General features: G+C 34.0%; 2 protein-coding genes across 2 annotated transcripts; both read right to left on the bottom strand.

Annotated features, from left to right (window-relative positions):
• Window positions 1–467: 467 nt before the first annotated feature.
• LOC132559903 (glutathione S-transferase kappa 1-like) lies at window positions 468–7,606 on the bottom strand. Its single transcript, XM_060224532.1, has 8 exons — window positions 7,532–7,606; window positions 5,883–5,964; window positions 5,009–5,109; window positions 3,463–3,591; window positions 2,684–2,719; window positions 2,341–2,457; window positions 1,029–1,122; window positions 468–517 (listed from the first exon to the last, which is right to left on the bottom strand). The coding sequence occupies exons 1-8, from the start codon at window positions 7,604–7,606 to the stop codon at window positions 468–470; spliced, it is 684 nt and encodes a 227-aa protein (XP_060080515.1).
• A 2,068-nt stretch (window positions 7,607–9,674) lies between these two features.
• Window positions 9,675–18,553, bottom strand: LOC132559896 (glutathione S-transferase kappa 1-like). The gene is made up of 8 exons (XM_060224526.1): window positions 18,479–18,553; window positions 17,211–17,292; window positions 14,991–15,094; window positions 14,007–14,135; window positions 12,978–13,013; window positions 12,136–12,252; window positions 10,768–10,861; window positions 9,675–9,931 (listed from the first exon to the last, which is right to left on the bottom strand). Exons 1-8 carry the CDS (start codon window positions 18,551–18,553, stop codon window positions 9,882–9,884), a joined length of 687 nt encoding a protein of 228 aa, XP_060080509.1. The 3' UTR covers window positions 9,675–9,881.
• Window positions 18,554–21,571: the final 3,018 nt, after the last annotated feature.

Here is a 21,571-nt window from a genome sequence, read left to right as displayed (position 1 = left end):
AGAAAAAGTAGCAGTAATGCATTCGTGTTCTGTTGTAATTGGTGTTCACTGAACACACTATACCGTAATTTTACATCAAAACAAAGCTTACAAGTATTTACTCTTAAACGCACAATGCGTAGTCATATTTTTCAAGCATGCATATTTAAAGAGCATCAAAGGTTATCCAAGTGACGATATATGTATGCGAGAAAAACAAATTCAAACACTAAGCTATATTCCGTGAAGCTAAGAAATTTTTTTTTAAAAAAAAACTTGAATAGTAATATCTGATTTTTAAAGAATCATTACAAATCCACAAACACATCAAGAAGCATATTATTTTATGTTTTTATATTCTTTACTCGTTATTCAACACTTTATTCACCTATATGTAATGTACGTTCTAAATCACAAGCTATATCTTTTTTGTGTAAAATTACTTTGTCCAATTGAAAATACAGAATGCAATCTATCAACTTTTATTACTACAATTTTGCCTTCGACAGCTCTGTAAGCGGTCCCATCCACTCCTCGTCTGAAATCCAAAACGCAATGATAACATTGGTTGTTATATGAACTCATATGAACATAACATATTCTATGATATCGGTGAAATAAGTATAAACGTTTCTGCCAATACGCTAAAACTTCATAAGATATATTTAACCATCATTCCAATGAACTTTTAAACTTGCCATCAACACATACCCTTGTAGAGTCTAAAGTAAAATTTAACTTTCTCTCGAGTATTACCTGGTACCAAATTACGTTAATGCGTATATCTACTTCAGCAATTAATGGAACGATTTATAGTTATTTCCCAAAATGTATAAAGTCGTTCAGCCAATAGAAATGCTGAAACTCCCATATTAAATTTAGTTACACTGTATCTTAGCCAAGTAGTGCTTTACTTCAAATATGACAAAATCTATCAAGCCATATATATATATATATATAAGAAACATATTTCTTTAATTGTTTCAGTACTTCTTAAATTGTGACTAGGATCGCTTATCTGTTTCCTGTGTTATGGTTTAATGACTTACTTAACATATCAGCTAATATCGGAAATCTGTCGGATCCGAAGATCATTTCACGTTCGTTGTTAACATAGGTCACAATAGTAGGAGCCCCAAAAGCCTGCAACAAAATAATTAACACATACTTCACGAAATTATTAATTCTAATAATATCTACAGTGATAACAGAAATGTAAAACACCATTTGATAATATCTACAGTGATAACAAAAATGTAAAACACCATTTAATAATATCTACAGTGACAACAAAAATGTAAAACACCATTTAATAATATCTACAGTGATAACAAAAATGTAAAACACCATTTAAAAGCCGTATATTATTAATAGCTGGATCACAGAATTCATTTTTTTGTTTTTGTTTTTTTTTTTTTATTTTATTATACAGGAATGTTTAAATTTGAAGATTATTAATTAAATGGAATCAACATCTTTACTTAGTTTACAGTGACATCGATTAAAAGCGAGTCTTATAGATTTACAATACACATAATGAAAGCGTTATTATGTTTATTCCAGCATTGACAATTCTTTCATATCAGGTGCTATTAGTTACGCCGAAGATCGGTGCCAACATCAATTTTGACCACGAGATAAATAAAAATTATATTTTAAAAGCTATGTGTTGCAGATCACCATATTTGGTTTTTAACCCTTAATCTGGTTTGCTGTATAATGCACCTACAGGTAAATCAAATATCGTATATTACAGTTTTATGAAACTATTATGACGTTATAAATGAATGATATAGATGGCGAATGAAACGTACTATTCGGATCGAAACTCGTCTGTATAAAGAATAAAAATCATCCTTGAGAGTTTTTACTTTCTTTCTTATGTAAAGATGGATAAAGGAGTAAATATTATCTAACACTCGTGTCAATATGATATAACATTTATCAAACTCGAATGGGAGTCATTGTTCTGGCATGATAGAATGTGAAAAATGCTAAATAATCCGACTAAAACTGGGTACCCAATCATTATTGAATTATATAACTATTTATGGCCCGGACAGGACGGATGCATTTTCCGAATCTGGTTTGAAAATTACAGAGAAAAAACCTACTCTGTCGAGCAAATGACCCAATATTTTATCTTGTAATAATAGAACCGACATTGACAAAGACATTGTCACTACCTAGTGTACTTTCCAACAATTCACCATAAATTCAATGGATATTATGTGTAATGTTTAGAAGATAATCGTACTTATTTCACATCATCTCATCTTGGATGTATATATGTTACTTTTTGCATACCAACATATTAGATAATGGTTTACTGATTAAGTATATTGTGTTATTCTTGCTTACTCCTAAGTTCAGGGCTTCTGTTGTGAACTGCTTCAGTCTATTTTTTACTCTCTCGCCCTTCATCTTCTGCAGGCAATCTTCCATGAGGTCGCTGGGGAATCCTATGTCTTTACAAGTCTGCCAAAATGGGAGAAGGTTTGATCAGATTGCCCAGGTTAAAGTTATCAAGTATTCCTTCAACAGTTAATGAATGGGGATTGAAAACTTGGGAACCTGATGAAATGTTTAAAAAACGAAATTACATACAACATGCATGGTAAAAATTTAAATAAAGACGTTTGGATCTGGTATCACAAACGGAATATTTAAACAAAACAATTCAGTGACTAAGGCTACTATATACCTCTCGTATATCCTCCTCATCAGCAATTCCTTGATCCTAGAATACAAGACAGCAAATCATAATATTTTTTTACATTCGTGTGAATTATGTTCTCGTCTTAAATTATTTGATGCCGATACCAACCGTTAATGCAATAAAATATACTCCTGTTATATCGAGGTAAAAATGATGTATCTTTTCACAGGTATGTAATCCTTGAAAGAAACAGATATAACGTTGACGCGGTGTAACACCACTGCTTAGCAAAGTGGAAGGGGAAACTCATGCCAATTAAATCAGCACAGAGTATTCTGATGTTGAACATCCTTTTATCAATATTTTCCAAATAACGTCTTGCATTATTTTATCACAGTAGAAACAGAATTGTTCGTGAACTACGTACCACTGTAGGCATAAATATGGAGACAAAACTGTCTGCAGAAGAATTTTCACATGTACTTAGCGCTGCCCTAGGGTTCTTTGCTATATGATACGATTTTTTTTTTAATTATGGGCTAGTGAAGCTTCCAAATTAGATTTTGACTTTTCTTTCGATTACGTTGGAGCTTTTCTCAGTCGCCTCTTTGGCTTCAAAATATAGACACATAGCATTCATATAAAATAAAATTCATATCAGTATAATAAGACATACTTGCGACAAAAAAGTAACACTATAATTACAATGTGTGCTCAACTGTGTTAGCCCTAGAATAAACCTCTTTTTAAACGGACGTAATATGTATTTCATTCTTCCAAAATAAGTATCAAATAGATTCAGAAAAGAGAAAAGTAAATTTCACCTTACTCCATGCTCTTATCCAGAACTGCCGGGACAGATCCTCCACTAGTTCTGGCTGCTGCAGGTCAACAGCAGTAAGAAATCGTTGTGGCATCAATGTCCCTTTGACAAACATAAGTTCTTGAGGATTCTAGGTAAATTAAACAAAACTTGTCTAAAGAGGCGACATGAATAGGACGATGATTAAGAAAATTATCCAAACAGTTATGAGTCAGACTTTCATATCCTTCATAGCTCGTCTTTTACCACCGCTTTCGTAATGCGTTCATAACCATTTTTCTACACGGAGAATCCTACACAAATGTGCAAGAAAAATAAGAGATCATGTGTTCCGGGAAAGAAGGCGGCTTCTGCTACATGGATGACATCTGCTTTGTAAATCTTGATCAATTCAAGTCAATAAAGTCACGTTCTCAATTCAGAACAAGATATACAACAACGGAACCAAGTCAAACAAATAAGCATCAAATACATCCAGCTGCATATCACACAAAGAAATAGGTTATTTCTCATAGAGATTCCAATAATTTTCATCAACCTGCATCATTGAAACCCTGATTTCGAGTTTGTCCGTCAGTTGACGACTTCTTGTGCGAAGATCGTAATAATGGGAAAATGTCCTTGAATATCGAATTAACTGCGACATTGAATCACCATAGGTCTAGAATGAAAACATGTTGCTATCCAGAAATGGAAAATTCACAATAGGGAAGTTGGAATCATTAAGCTTAACATACAGTTTGATGGAATGCTATTAAAAGATCGATATAAGCGGCGATGTAGTAGAGTCTCTCGTGTCCATAATTTCCAATTCTGGTGGATTTATGTGATGGACATGGTCATAGTTTTTCAATGCCAACAACACACAAAGAAAACAGCCAACACATAGTTATATAAAAATATATATTATAACTGATCTCTTAACTTTGTATTCTTTTACTTTGTTTTACCTTTACCTTATGCAACTTTGAAAACATGCTAAGACATCCAAATGGTATATTGTTACCACTTTTGAAAGCTCTTCATTAAATCATACTGCCCAAGAAATATCGCTACCTCTGACATAAAAAGGGGAGCACGCATAGCATATTTTAATTGCTGTGAGCCTTTGCTGTGTAAACAATATTGATCAATATATTTTGGATACGTTGCCTACCTTCACAACCCTCGGCGAATCAAAGTATTTCAATGCCAAAAAAAACACACAGAGACGACAGCAAAGACAGTTCTATATACTAGACTTCCATTGCTGTGTTATTGATAAGGACTGATTACTCTGATTCTCTTGAGAAAATGATTGAAAAGCATGTAAATACATAAATCACAAGGCGTTTTATAACAAGAACTTGATACATTGTATTTGTTTCTAATAGAATTTTATCAAAATAGTAAATGTCCATGCAATATTAGTCTAAATTCTAACGATTTACACCGACATGTAAAAAGGATTAAGAATTATATCTAGTGCCACTCATTTAAGAAAAATTATCTGCTACGATAAATATTTACATAATTGCTTATAATTTCTCTAGACAAGTGGTACTCACGGATGGAGGGACTATTGGTATACTGTAGTAGTTCCCCAAGCGAGAAAGATCCTTGTTGAAGTATTTTCCTTTCGCCGGCACTAAACCTGGCGGTTTGTTACCTAAACATCCAATGAAATCACTATTTATAAAAATTCATACATTTGCACATATACAATGTTCTACCTCTCATACATAATTTTAAAGATTATCGATACACTACTTAAGTTAATCTTATGGGAAACACAGGACTTCATGAACGTTTTTCCGTCAAATTTGGGATCGTTTAAGTCTTCTAAAGTAATATACTTTTCTTATTTTTTTTTTTTTTTTTTTTATTTTAGGTAAATGAGTCTCCGTATTCTTGTTCTGCTTTTCCATGCGTGTTTTATGTGTACTTCCATATCATTTACGTCTTTCACCATTGTAGACTTGCTGTTATAAACTCACAGTTTAATTTCATTATTATCAATTAATTCATTTTCACATGTGCCATTCGAATGGATGTTTATTTTTAGCTAGTAGTTCACATAAATGTCTTTTGATGTAAGTCATTATCATCACCATCTATTTTTCCATAATTTTTGAGAACACATATACATACATAGATTTATTAACATAACAAACATATACAACCTTAAAGTCTTAAAGTATCATATGTATTACAATTTATTTTAGTTCTTAATCCTGAATGTTGGCCTGTAATGATGTATTGTACACCAGAACAGATATGCGATGTATCTCATGTTTTTAAGACGGCATGACTCGCAGAATGTTGCCAATTATTTGTAGATAAACTAAGGTATATACTAAACAAGTGAATCTAACTTTATCGCCAGCATCTTTGAATGGTTGATTTGTGAGCTTATACTTATATATTGAATACTATACAGACCTGCTCCTGACATTATTCCACCGAGAAAAAACGGTTTTAACTTCAAGTCTATATTCCATTTTGCTTTATATCGACACAGCACCTGCAAATAACCATCCTGATGTTAGGAACATGTATGTACTTCAATAGCAACATTAATCAAACATCCTTGTTAGAAATGGTACATACAGTGAAGTATTTCCGTATAAAGCAGATAAAAATTTGCTTTACGTTCTTCTGAAATCATCGGATATATGACAAAATTCGATTTTTTTAATCATGAGGTTTGGCTTGTGTACCTCCCTCAGTCGCCTCATAGGTTTTAAAATATAGGTCAATGACATTTCTGACAAGTCTTAGACGAATCAGCTACATGATTCAGCTAACCTAACTGTATCTTATTCTTAATTTGTATCAAAATTTGCTATTCAAAATTTCCATATCTGTTGTACAATTATTGGAGGGACTTAAGTTAATTGTCAACACTTATGGTCTAGACTTTTCATCAATATTCCTCCTACAAACATTAAGTTTAAAGGTCATCAAAATGGTCTCATTGGGAAATATACGATTTCTTTGTGCGATATCAAGTTGCACACGTGTTTCACAATCGTTAGTTTACCTGTTTGTTCTATAGCCCAGCAGATGTAGATTAAGAGTCTTCAGCTATAGTCTATATCACATGTGGACATTATGAATGCAGAGACACATACAGTGTACATGTTCATAAATAGTGTTTATATTGTCACATATTAAAAAGCCTTTGAAAACACACAGGAAACCTCCGTTCCCTAATTTTGACTTCAACCCCAACACACATCTTAATGTTTGTGTTTGAATAAGCTAAATATCATAATAATTATACTGAGAAATATTATAATAAAGTTGACAGTCAATTTTATAATTAACGGGTCGGGTGCAATCTGTTGATCGATAGCTGTACATATACATTTTGTACCAATGAAGACTGATACAAACACCTTACTGAAACAGCTATAGTGATATATTCATTTGGAAACTTTCGATTTAATAAAAACAAAACTAATTTTAAATTATTTTATATGTTTAGTTAGTGCTGAAATGGAAAGTTAAAACGAGCATCTGCTTTTGTTTGATTTCATTTGCTTTGACTAAATATAATTTTTATTACACAAGATAGGTCGTTACAGTATATAGGTCGATAGGTAGTTTTTGATAGACCTTCTAAGTGTGTCTACATAAATAGCCGATATGTAATACTGTGCTTATCAAACAATCGTCACTCACTAGGCTACATCAGTGATCGTCAGAGATTGTATGGCCATAAAGGAAACATATTATAAAAATAGAAACAAAATATATTCATATATTACATTCGTAATCAACAAATCAACAACCATCAAACACAGAGGGCCAAGGCAAATAATTGTTGTGGAGGGACTATAAAGTACAGTTTGACAATTACTGATGTAGAGAGATAGTTGGTGCATCTAATAAACAATGTACAGGTACAGACATAACTGTAGATCACTATGTAAATATACAGGTGTACATAACGTACTTAGCGCCCTTTGGCTCCACTACATTGTGATATGTATAGGCAGGGTACATGTTATACGTTGATAGTGTATAACTGAGTAGAAAGAAATAAATAAAATATGTTTGATAAAGAACACATTGTCGTAATTTACCTCAAATGCGATCCAGGAATATGGTGAAACAACATCATAAAACAACTCAACCGTAGTGCGGCCGGATGCAGCCATCTTGTCATCGAAGCAGGCATGAAATAAAGTTTATTAAAAGTAGGAATCCGCTAACAATACGAATCGAAATGATGGATTATATATTCTGCCTTACTGACAGATACTCGAAGCTTAAAGTCTATTTCTTTATAACTTGAAAGATTTGTAACGCTATAATCTAAACTACTCACCGATATAAATATAATTTACATTTTCAATGTTATGCTTCAAGTAGCAATTTTTACCTTTTTAGCGAACCCATTACTGCAAAAGGAATACAAAATGTTATTGTGGCGGTGACAATTATATGTTCGTGGATGGCTTCACATAAACAATATCTGACAGAATTCTTTAAAGCAAGCTTTCGAACTCGAAACCTAATATGGAGTTTGGACAAAAGTGGAAAAAAAAAAAAAAAGAAGAAAAGAAAAGATTTGGTCAGGACAATCGCAGGATCACTTCATGCACGTTTGATATCATTGGCCCTCCCGGGTAGTATTTCAGGTCAAATTTGGTTAAAATATGCCCAGGCATTAAGAAGGAGTAGCGCATTGGAGCAAAATATTGTCTAATTTCCGTTTTTTGGGGGGCCCCGCCCCAAGTCCCTAAGTGTCGAAACATCTTAATTTAAGATTTGATCATCCCACCAACAATGGTATTTCGTACCACATTTGGTTTAAATCCATTCAAACATTAAGTAAGAAATAGTAGCGTTTTGGAGCAAGCTATTGACTAACTTCTAATTTTGATATTGTTGTCATAATTGGCATGTGATTTCCTTCGGACAAGAACTGTCTGGTGGTACCAAAATATTTTCATCGTGTGACCTTTAACCTACAATTGAAAGTCAAAAAATAATTACCACAATGAAGACATAGGTGTTTCACAAAGTGTGCATACAAGTAGCACATGTCTTACACAGTACAGTTTTAATGAAGCGGCATAGTGTTTCATTTTAACTATGCAATACCATGTCTTGACACTTCATCGATGTGTTATTTTTCTAACTAATTGTCCAGAACTTTGTGATTCTTTCAGAACAAACTTTGCTGGTGTGATGTGACACAAATCTTTCAGAACATACTGTGCTGAAGTAACATGGTGCAAACAATGCCTTGATATCAAATGGCATGTTTAGATATTTTGACAGTGTTCCTTACCAAGCACCACGTGGGACCATATATATGTTTCACCAACATTTTCTAGTTTCATACTGAATTACTTCTAGTCAAACCCGACTTTCATATTCTTTTTAAAATTAAGACTAAATTGACTTGTCGTTACTATACATTCTTACTTATTAACTTTATCACAGACCTTGACAAGAGAGGGCGAACTTTTTATCAGTGTTGGGTAAATGCCCGAAATCTTGAACATGTAGCCATTTACTTGGCGACTTCCGTTCTGGACGCAGGTGACAAAGGTACATTAGTGTATAAGCCATTGCTTCACTCACTGTTTGATAACTTTACTTGCAGAATATGTCCATATTGAAATACGTAACTATATTTCAATACAAGTGTATGGACTTTTTCTGTAATTTTATGCTCTGTCAGTTATCGCAGATATTGCAAATTAATTTTCATTTTGAATGTTTGCTTTAACAGATTTTGTTTCTTTCACAGTTTTTGTTTACGTTCAGTGTTTTAAACTGCTTATAATGAACGAAGCCAAAACACCGTCAAGAGCGCTTATAAGAACAGTTGTAATTTTTTTTTTTTTTTTTACTTTTTAGTGAAATTAATTTTATCCAGCTATACAATTTATAACCATGATTAGCAAGATGAATTTTTTCAAGCTTTAACTATCTAAAACCATTTTGATAAGATTAATTTTATCCAGCTTTATCGATCTATATCCAAACCTGTTTGCGGTTTTCGTTTTCATTGCTCTTAAATGGAGGGGGGAAACAGGCAAATCTTTGAAAAATGGCATTGCATATATACATTACATACTGCCTTTAATTGAAATATAACATGGTGTTCTTAACTGTTAAGCGAAAAAAAAAGCAAAGACTGCCTGTAAAATATTCAGAGATAAAGGACTTTCAACAACTAATATTGTGCACACAACAACAAAAAGAGCTAGGTTTGTCAAAAATATATCTTTAATCATTTACAAAGTGTATATAGCGTTAATCATTTATCATGTAAATCATTAACTACGAAAAAACATTTGTTAATACAAATCACAATATATTCAATAAAATTGTTTACCCGATTGATGAAAATATGACGTCACTAACACATCAGGCATATTATCTTAATTACAAATGTAAAATTGTCAAATGACCCTACTACAACTTTGCTTTAGAGAGTTCCTTTAGCGGTCCCAACCATTCTTCATCTGGAAGAAAAAACAACAATAATAAGCAGATCAATTAGTTGTTATAGTGTTCTCGTTAAGAAATATTCTATTTGGTTGTGTGATATGAAGCTAGACTTATTTTTTTTGGCTACGATTACAAGTCATACAGTTGAAAATTAAGTGACAAACTTCAGTGTGTTCTGCCTTACCTTACAGTGACATTCTGCCTTACCATACAGTGACATTCTGCCTTACCTTACAGTGACATTCTTCCTTACCCTACAGTGACATTATGCCTTACCCTACAGTGACATTCTGCCTTACCCTACAGTGACATTCCTCCTTACCCTACAGTGACATTCTGCCTTACCTTACAGTGACATTCTGCCTTACCCTACAGTGACATTCTGCTTTACCTTACAGTGACATTCTGCCTTACCTTACAGCGACATTCTGCCTACCTTACAGTGACATTCTGCCTTACCTTACAGTGACATTCTGCCTTACCCTACAGTGACATTCTACCTTACCCTACAGTGACATTCTGCCTTACCTTACAGTGACATTCTGCCTTACCCTACAGTGACAATCTGCCTTACCCTACAGTGACATTCTGCCTTACCTTACAGTGACATTCTGCCTTACCCTACAGTGACATTCTGCCTTACCCTACAGTGACATATTCTCTGGTCTTTTCTCTCATATTTTGCTTAGTATACTTATTTTACTTTGGCCACCTGTTAGACCCATAAGTTGATTTAATATTACAAAATTTTTTTTTTTTCATAATTTTCATTTATTTTGAAAGGTCTATTAGAGATAAATTAATACTTCTATGCTAACGACAGATTGCCATATCTAGTTTAATAACTTACTCAATATACTGGCCAATATTAGAAATCTGTCTGATCCGAAGACCATTTCCCGTTTGTTGTTGACATGAGCCACAATAGTGGGAGACCCAAAAGCCTGCAACAAATCATAATAACATGTCATATCATATTACTTTATTTTTATAACATATCAACTGTAAAAAGAAGAAAACAGAAAAAACTAACATCATTTCTTTGCATCCTAATAAAGTTATAAAATAAATATAAATAAATCTGAACATTTTTATTATTTTTACCACAAAGTTATTTTAACATCTTCATTATAAATTGTAACACTGAAATAAACAATTCTACATTAAGGATAATGAAGAAAGATGCTGTCACCTCCAAATGCATATAATGCCACAAAAAATAGGAGTTAATATGAAACTCTATCTTCAGTTAACCAAACTGACAAAAAGTAATCAATATGGAGTTCTACACACAAAAGCTCTGCACGATTTGCTTTATTTTTATATTTTATATTATATTTAAATAATCTGCAAGTTGTAATGATGTAAACCAATTACCTGTTGCATAGCTGGCAGGAAGGGGATGAGGAATCTTAATTTAAATTCTCTTACATAATATGGTATATATATATTCAAAAAGTGAAATATTATGGTTATTTCACATTACCACATGTAGAACCATACATATTGCTCTTTTGACTTACGAAAAAGATCTCCTATTAACAGTTGATTGATCACCTGCATGTTGCCTTCCATTAGACCAATATCATATTTCTGTAACAATGTCAGCACTGTGACACAGTGACATCTTCCTATGTCAAAGGCCTCTGTGGCCAACTGATTCCATGACCTACTCGTAGGACTACGGCCTCTTTGGTGAACTGATTCAGTGACCTACTTTTAGGTCTTAGGTCTCTGCGGTGAACTGATTCAGTGACCTACTTTGAGGTCTAAGGCCTCTGTGGTAAACTGCTCCAGTGACCTGATTCAGTAACCTACTCTTAGGTCTAAGGCCTCTGTGGCCAACTGATTCAGTAACCTACTTCGAGGTCTAAGGCCTAGTGGTAAACTGTTCCAGTGACCTGATTCAGTGACCTACTTCGAGGTCTAAGGCCTAGTGGTAAACTGTTCCAGTGACCTGATTCAGTGACCTACTTCGAGGTCTAAGGCCTCTGTGGCCAACTGATTCAGTGCCCAACACCTAAGTCTGATTCAGTGACCTACTCCTAGGTCTAAGGCCTCTGTGGTCAACTGATTCAGTGACCAACTCCTAGGTCGAAGGCCTCTGTGGTCAACTGATTCAGTGACCAACTCCTAGGTCGAAGGCCTCTGTGGCCAACTGATTCAGTGACCTACTCCTAGATCTAAGGCCTAGTGGTGACCTGATTCAGTGACCTACCCCTAAATCGAGGGCCTCTGTGGTGAACTGTTTCAGTCTATCTTTCACAGTTTGGTCTTTCGTCTTCTTAAGACAGTCTTCCATTAAATCCTTCGGGAAACTAATATCTTTACATGTCTACAAAAACAAAAGACTTTTTTGATAACTGTAAAAAATACACTGTGACAAGGCTTAAGCCTTAAATCACATCTGATAAGCAGAGCAAACTTGTTGTAAATAAATGTTAGCTCTAAACTGCATTCAATTTGCATCTATGGGTATATGACTGCCATCAGGATTAATCCTAATTAAATAAACTTTAATAGTACATTATATTCATTATTGTGAATTTTTCTTTATCCAGTTGACATTCATATACCCTTGGATGCAAATTGAAAGCAGCTCAAAGCTTTTATTTATACTTTTCGCCTCATTAAGAGGAAAAAATTTAATTTTTTTATATTATCTGCAATGTTGCTATGCCATTGACAGTTCTGGAGTTGGTAATACACATCTGACTTTAATAAGGCTACATCTTAGCAATGCCATACAAATAAACAATAAACAAAGAAACAAAAATTCTAAGTTTGAATATATATTCCATAGATCAAACTATCTGGTATGCTGCAAGTTGATGCTTTCTTCTTCAGTATGAATTAATATATTTATTTCACCATGTGGAAACAACAAAGATTGAATTTTTTGTAGTTAAATTTTAAACATTAAATTTTAAGCAAAAGGGACATCACAGCAATTTTTTTTTTAATTCCTATCCGTAAATATAACTTTTTATTATTTCATATGTTTATATTCTTACAAATTGCAATTTCTACAGTAGAAATCCAGTGCACAGTTATACTTACCTCTCTGATGCCTTCTTCATCAGAAATTCCTTGATCCTGCAAAGTACACAACCAACCCATTTTTCATTCATATTGAGTTGGAAATACATACATGTAAAATGTGAGTGTATTTGTTATACAAGAAAAGTACACATATTCTAAAATAAATGGACAGGATTTGATGTGTTTAATTTTTCAAGAACATGTTGAGACCATACACGTGTTTTACTGGTAAAATCTCATACATGTACATGTACAAGGTGGCCTACATCTTCAAAGAAAAATATTGCAGATAGACCGAACCAGTCAAACCAGACAAACAATCATCACTATAGCATTACAGACTCATATTTAGCCAGGATCATTTTAACTGTAAGTGAAGAAGATGTACCTCTTCGTGGATGTATTATAAATACATTAAATTGTATATGCTCCTTATGTTTAGGATCACTTCAGTGTGCTAAGCACCTGCACATATAAGAAGTTAACTGCCAGAGTGATGGAGAACAGATTTTCTTACTCTGGAAAGATAAATCCAACAGTGTCAGATTTACTCATCTCACCCTTGGGTTGAGACGGGGGGATTCCCCTGTCAAGACAATGATATGATGTCACAGTAACAATTTACAGACTTCACGTCAGCCATGCTAAGCACTTGTACAACAAGAACACATAAGAGTTCCTAATCAAACTAGCAGGACAAGAGAGAAATAATTATTCATCCTGTAGTTAGTGAGATAGATTGATGTTTAAGTTGCAAACACTCTGCAAGCCTCATGTTTAATCATCTTTCCCTTAGGCTGAGATCTACCTCTCTCACCTCCAAGGGGGTGAAAGATTCTATCATTGACCCTAGTTCAAATTGACTAAATTATCATAGAGCAACCAATTTACCCTGGCTCAAGATATATCGCAAAATGAAATCAGGGCAAAACTTTCTGAGAACAAATTCTGTGTTGTAAGTTTCTCTTTATGAAGGTTTGTTGTTTCCTCATTACTGTAATTCTGTAACAAATGTAGATATTTTTGAAGAACGGAGGAAATTCTAACCTTATTCCATGCTCTCATCCAGAACTGCCGTGACAGATCCTCCACTAGTTCTGGCTGCTGCATGTCAACAGCAGTAAGGAATCGTTGTGGCATCAATGTCCCTTTGACAAACATTACCTCAGCAGGATTCTGTGTAAATTAAAAAAACTGTCATCAATCATGAGGAAGCAGTCTCATTGGTGTGAATAAAGCATGAGAAGTAGTTCAGACTATTTGTTCCAAATGAGTTATGTTGGATTTTGGAAAAAAGCATAAAACTTAATTTGGACAGGACAATCTCAGGACCACTTCATGTATGTTTGATATCTTTGCAACTTCCTCATAATGTTTCAGACCACATTTGGTTTAAATCCTTAAATCCATTATAGCCTTAACGAAGAGTAGCCTTTTGATGCAAAATACTGCCTAACTTCCTCTTTTGGGGCCTCGGCCCTAAGTCCCATGGGGTCGAATCAAATTTTTTTGATTTAAGAAAAATGATTTCCCACTCTCCATGATGTTATAGACCAAATCTGGTTGAAATCTATTCAAGCTTTAAGAAACGGTAGCATTTGAAGCAAAATATAACTAACTTTCCCATTTGGGACTTCATCCCCAAGTCCCTAGGGGTCGAATCAACTTTCTGAATTTAAGAAATGATAATCCATCTCCCATAATGTTTTACACCAAATTTGGTTGAAATCTATGAAGGCATTTAGAAGGAGTAGCATTTTGAAGCAAAATATTGTCTAATGTCCCCTTTTTGGGCCTCACCCCAAAGCCCATAGGGGTTGAATAAAATTTCTAAATTTAAGAATTATTTGCCACCCCCAGGCATATGTATCAGTGTGAACCCAATTTAAGTATATATTTAAAGAGGAACAGTGTAGCTTATTCCTACTATTCAAATGAAACTCCTCAAAATATCTATTTGAAAAACATTTGTAAGGACGGTCTTCCAGTTAAAATATTAGTTATTTTCAACTTGTCATTGTCAATACTTACAGATGGGGGAATTATTGGAATACTGTAGTAGTTCCCAAGACGAGAGAGGTCATGTTTTAACATGTATTTGGCTTTTGCTGGAACTAAGCCTGGTGGCTTGTTATCTGGAAATGCAAATAGTTCATTTAAAAAATGAATCCAAAATTCTTCCATATCAATACATCTTGGTTGGTTGGTTATTTCTCATGACATAATGACAGGAGCAGCATGTTTTCTTTCCTAACTCCAGCACACAAGATTCAAAGAAATAACTCTTCCGCAATTGCAATAAGTCCTATTTAAAAAGTACTACAGATCTTCTAAAGTGAATTCTTTAATTCATCTTACATCTTAAAAGTTCCAGGAACATTGCCATATTCTTTATAGTTACCATTTTTGCATGTCTAGAAACAAATGTCTGATAGCCAACATTAAATAGCATCTGTTAAACAATGCATATAGTACACAACAAATCTCTTAATCACAAAGAAAGGCCTGAAAAGTCTCCAGTTAGAACAAAAAATACTCTTAATATACCACTCTCCTTAATAACATGCTTTCAAATCACTTGTGATAAAAAATAAGGGCCTTTTATAGGGCTAAATTTTCAAAAAATAAGGGCTAATTTTAGGATTTTTTATGACAAAATAAGGGATTAAGTTCACTTTTAAATACAAAATTTAACTTACACTCACCATTGGGTGGATGACTACAATATTATTAAAGCTAATTACCAACCCAGAAGATCATACCAGTGGCTATCAACAGAGGTATTCAGCATTCCAATTCAAGCATATTAAGGTAGACCGGCATGGGCATGGCTCGAGACAATGCTGAGTACTGCACTTGATAACCACCAACATGTCTTCTAAGCTGTACACTTTATCACAGTACTGAAAGCAACTAAGGGTAGATTTCATTAAATTGAAAAGTATTAACTAATATGGATTATGCAAATTTTAAATATCTAAAAAAAACTAGGATTTTCACCAAAAGTGCAGGGCTTTTTTAGGATTTTGGAGCTTTAATAAGGAATATAAGGCCTGAAGTTAAAAAATAAGGAAAATTAGGAAAATAAGGGCCCGCTTGAAAGCCTGTAATAAGGTCAACATATAATCTCAAGCCCATAATAGGGATAGACAATGATATAACATTTATTAGCGGGCATTAAGTTATAGTGAAATAAATCTAGTGTACTCATGCTTTCAGGACAACACTTTTAGGAATCAAATTTTAAAGACAGTACTACTGCAACATATATAACAGATGCAAAACATATTTACAAGTTAAACTTGCATATATTGATATACAGAAGAACAAAGGTGTTTTCAGAAAGCTAGTTTAAATAATGGGCATTTTTACATTTATATCATCTGCCCTCCTCTCTATACTTACATCAACTTCAAAGTATATACCAACATGTCAACAGTATTGTAGTTAAAACTTTAAATCTAAAAAAGAAGGTAAAACTTTAACAAAGGATGAAGATGGACATCCTATATAGAGAACAAGGAGAAGTTACAGAATTGTATCTTCTGTTCTGATCCAAATAATGTCATACCCACAAAAGGAAAATGGATTATAGAACAATAGAGTATTATTGTTTTTTCTTTTTTTTTTTTTTTTTTTTGTTTAGAAGGGTTGAATCACTCTGATAGCCCAGTCACTCATAGTTTTTGCACAGTTGCTTTATCTGCCTAAATTAAGTGGATGTAAAGTCAGTTTAATTCTAATATTTCCTTGCGTATTTCTTGAGATTTCTACAATTCAATAAAAGACAAAAGTAATCATTGTAACCATGGAATATTCAAGACTGAGAGGTCTAAGGGCATTAACTGTCACCTGAGTCACAATGCTTCTTGCAACATGTCATAGAAATAATTTTGTTAAAAAAAGTAAAATAACTTTAACAATATTGTACACATAATGTAAATTGTGTATATAACTGCTGTCCCATGCTAAGACTTCTAATCAAGTTTGAATTTTTTTTAAAAAATCACACTCAAAATTTGAATTTTCCTATATGAAACCTTCTATCCAGAACAGCAAAACATCTTTGAAATTTCAGTCAATTAGCCCCATTTTTGGTCCTGCCCAACAGCCCCTTGGGATAAGCTGAAATCAAAACAGGAGTTTTCCATAATAAGTCGAAAAAGTTAAAAGTTTATGCACGACATCGGACAAAAGGAGATCACAATAGGTCACCCTGAGATTTGTCTCGGATGACGTAATAATACAAACCTGCCCCGGACATTATTCCACCTAGAAAGAATGGTTTTAACTTTAGGTCAATATTCCACTTAGTTCGATACCGACACATCACCTGAAAAAGTAAAATATATTTTACATAAAAGATATTACAAGAAAAATCTGCAATAATACCAATTAATAACTACTACTGAAAGAATCATCTATCAATATTTAAAACCTGCGTAAAGCTATTAAAATGACAAGGTTTTCCATAATTTTGTTAGTAGTAGGCTGTGTAGTGAAAGTAGGAGGCTGGCCTGCCGTGTATGTGTAGTTGTGTACGGAACATTATTACGGAACTGGATTGGTGTAGGCGGCCAAATGATCAAAGTAGGCGGTCAAATTGGCCGGCGACTGGCTCTTATGGAAAACCCTGTAAAATGTACGGTATGTAGATTTTTGAAAAATTTATAGCATACAGGACTAGATACATAAGAATGATACATCATATGTAATCTATAGTTTATATTTTCATATAGTAAATCTGCAGTATTTTATGACATGATGTCCATATGAAATAGGAAAACATGTTTTTTCTCTGCTGAAGCTTGAACTTTCTATCTCTTTCTGGCCACTCTACCCTTCTATGTTCTTTTGTAACATACATGTTCACATATACTGTGTGTGCATTTCTAATATTTAACTGGAAGTGAAAAGGAATACTACTCATAGGTACAATTTGTCAGCTAATTAGTAAATGGAATCACATGTAGTCTGGCGGCACACTCGCTTTCACCTAGGTATTACGAGTTTGACCACCTGCCCTACCACACAAGTTTTTCCACTGTAACCCAGTTTCCTCCCACAGTAAGACCCCTCGCGTGCTTCCATCCCGGCCAACAGGAGTGCTTAATATAAACTTAAAGCCTGTTTTACAATTGTTTTAAACTAAATTAAGTTTATACTATCGCGTGTAAGGAGGTTGGTTGAATCTTGAGAAATGTGTTGATATGTTTGTTATTTGAATGTTAATGTGAAATTATCCTTGTAACGTACCAGGACCAGGTTCGGTACAACCCTGCGTATGGGTAATGTCCCACAATTGAGGGACAAATACAACAATATTACCCATAAGCCTCATCTGTCAATACACGCATGTACAAATAACAAACGGAGCTTGCACATGTCCATATACACAATGCGGCCATGAAATGACCTTTGATTCAACTGTCATTGGTTTTAACCACACGAAAACATAGTCTTACTTTTGTAACTGCAAAATGAGATTCCAGAACGCTAAATCAAAGAAACATATTTACCTCAAAAGCTATCCAGGAGTACGGTGATACAACATCATAGAACAACTCAACTGTCTTGCGAGTCGACGCAGCCATCTTTGTTGTGAAAATGAAAGTAGAAGTAGCCTGTGGTGAATACAAAACGTAGCAAAATGAAACGAATCGAAATAATGAGATCGCTCCGAATGTCTGATAATGATCTAAACTACTTGTTAATTCTAACAAATTTGTTATGTCTCCAATCTTGTATTTTCATCACTTCCGGGAAAGAAAACAACATACTGACAGTCTTAATATCGACCATTCTATACACCAACCCATAATCACCTATATATCATGTTGCATGCACCATATTCAACCATATTTAACGGTAATTCATTTCATAAGTCAGAAAAAAATAGCAAAAAATAACGAAGTTTTGAGTAAACTTTAAATAAGATTAGGCGCCCCTCTCCACTTTTTTAACAGAAATGAAAATAAACCTCTGGGGCGGGAGTGAAAACTGAAAAATGCACAAAAGCATATCAACTAGATTCTAAAATGTCGATCTGTTAATCAGAAATGGTGTGGTTGCACTAAAGTCGTAATAGAGGCACAGTGCACAATAATGAAGATACATTATTATTGCAATAGGATATGAGAAGCTGGAAGAAACAGACACATTTTCTTATGATAATTCACATCGTGATTTAAACATTGTTACGTTACGGAATCAACGTACGACAAATAAAACCCAACAGCTAGGTTAAAATTCAACAATTTAATAACAACAAATACATTCTATGCAGTTAAATTACAAATATTGTGATGGTGTACAGAGCTAGCTACTAATTAATCAAAAGTAAGAACTTATCTTTCCGTGGAAATCCTCCAAATCCATGGGTATATATAAGTGCAAGTCCACAATGCATTAGGCTATCACTAAATCACTGTACAAGTTCACACTTAACAGACTGAAGTCTCAAATTAAGCTCAATCAAGGCTGCTCAGACTCAGTTCCATCATGTTTGTATACTCTAAAGGTTTCTATAAAGTTCTTTTTTATGTAAACAATCAATATGATACAATGCATGTAAACACGGCACATCTGAATGTGGATTAATATACAATATTTATACATGACAAACCTATTGAAAATATAGTACGTTATTAAAAAATACCAGAATAGAGTTTCAAGTGAATGAAGTAGGATGACATGTTGGATGTTTCTAAAATTAGTTGAACAATGACCTCATGAATTTGCATACACTCGATACATTGAACGAGATCTATCGGTACGGAGCCTGTTATTGTAAGATCATGAAACAGAGCCTAACGGATTATCACGATACTCCCGTATAAGGCGGTTTTATAGAGTGTTGTGAAGGATGACTTACGTCAATTGATCAGAAGAACACATATTTGTGTTACAAGATGTGCACGTGCAACTTAAAAGTATGAAATTTACTTGGAGGAAAATCATGATTGCCATCTAACGCAATGTAAGTAACATGATAAATTAAACGCTGGTTATAAGATTAACAACATTAGAAATACTAGGTTTTTGTTTATATTCTATTTTTATTTTGTAATTCGTTTGTAAGCGGAGTATTTCAAGCTTAATATTTCAAACATCATACTACTTTCGATTTTCATATTCGTAGCATTGGCATAGCAGCCATTTGCATTTTTTCAGACACATTATTATTGTTAATCTGTTTGTTGTATATATGTGATGCAATACATTTACTGATCTGAAAGTATCTACAGAAAAAAAAAATTAAATTTGTCTCGATTTAATCTTTTTTTTTTTTTTTTTCTCTTATTTTTACCCGTGTAATACTGTTCGCTGTTCTTGTATTACAAACCCACCCATGCAGCACAGTCACCCGAGCGTAGAGATGTGACGTGCCTTTGTGATACTCCCCAATAGACGTCATCTGATACAGTTTATACACATCTGTACTGTAGATTATTGTAGTAACTGTTTATATTTTGTTTTAGTGTTCTAGGTAAAACTCTGTTTGCTAAATCTAGATGCTAAGATTTTTTTTTCATATTATTTTGTCAATTAATTGCACAATAATTTTGCGTCCTTTGTATTACGTTGTCGATGTTTGATGTTACTTTCGGCAAAGACCTCTTTTTTACGGCAATTTTTGAGACCACTTGGGTGGAATATCTTGGCGTATGAAAGAGTTTTAATGTAAAATGTATTGGTATTGTCAGAGCTATCCCAATTATTTAAAACAAAATTTTAATTATTAAAATCAATAGAAATTGATTTTTTAAAACATCAAGGAATTGATACGTAAAATGAGAATTTAGTTGTAAAACACCCTTGGTATTGTGCGTCGGTGTTGTAAAACACCCTTGGTATTGTGTGTCGGTGTTGTAAAACACCCCTAGTATTGTGTATCGGTGTTGTAAAACACCCCTGGTATTGTGTGTCGTGTTGTGTATTGGGGTGTTGGGTAGGTAAGTTGGCATGACCCACGGGTCCAGGGGACGCAACTCCAATTTTGGAACTCTTTTCTATTGAGGTTAATAAAGTTAGTTGATGGAAGAAAACGTGGCTGATGGGTTGTTTGTGGCAGGCTGTACCATTTCACCACCGATATTATAATTCCCCCAGCTCACAGCACCAACATGGTGGAGAATCCTAATTTACCAGAATGTTTTCTCAATCGATAAGCGTGAATATATGCATGAAGTGTTGTATTTATCTGTATCAAATGAACTTTGAGCCTTTGACAAACTGCGCCACGCCGACCTATTTCGAGCCATACCAGTCACGTGATCAGACAGCCCCATCACTCAATGTCGCCATTTATTTTTTGTGAGGTAATTCATCAGGAAGTAAAGGAACATGCTATTGCCTCTAAGGAGCGTATGCTGGACAGAGCCAACGCCAAGGCTCATCCTTTACATCTACAACCAAATGACTATGTTTATTTGCTCACTGAACCTTCGGGAAAGGGTGCTAAACTCAAGCCACGATATTCTGGACCATATGTGGTATCATCACTTCCAAGTCCCCATCTTGCCATTCTTGAGGACCCTTCGTCTGGAAAGTCTCTCCGTGGTGCCATTCATCTGGATCGCCTGAAAATGGCCCATGTCCGTAGACCAAAC

The sequence above is a fragment of the Ylistrum balloti genome, unplaced genomic scaffold, assembly GCF_031769215.1.
Source record: "Ylistrum balloti isolate Yb309-2 unplaced genomic scaffold, AGI_CSIRO_Ybal_v1 Utg370992, whole genome shotgun sequence".
Classification (NCBI taxonomy): domain Eukaryota; kingdom Metazoa; phylum Mollusca; class Bivalvia; order Pectinida; family Pectinidae; genus Ylistrum; species Ylistrum balloti.
This window is presented reverse-complemented; position numbering and strand designations above follow the sequence as displayed.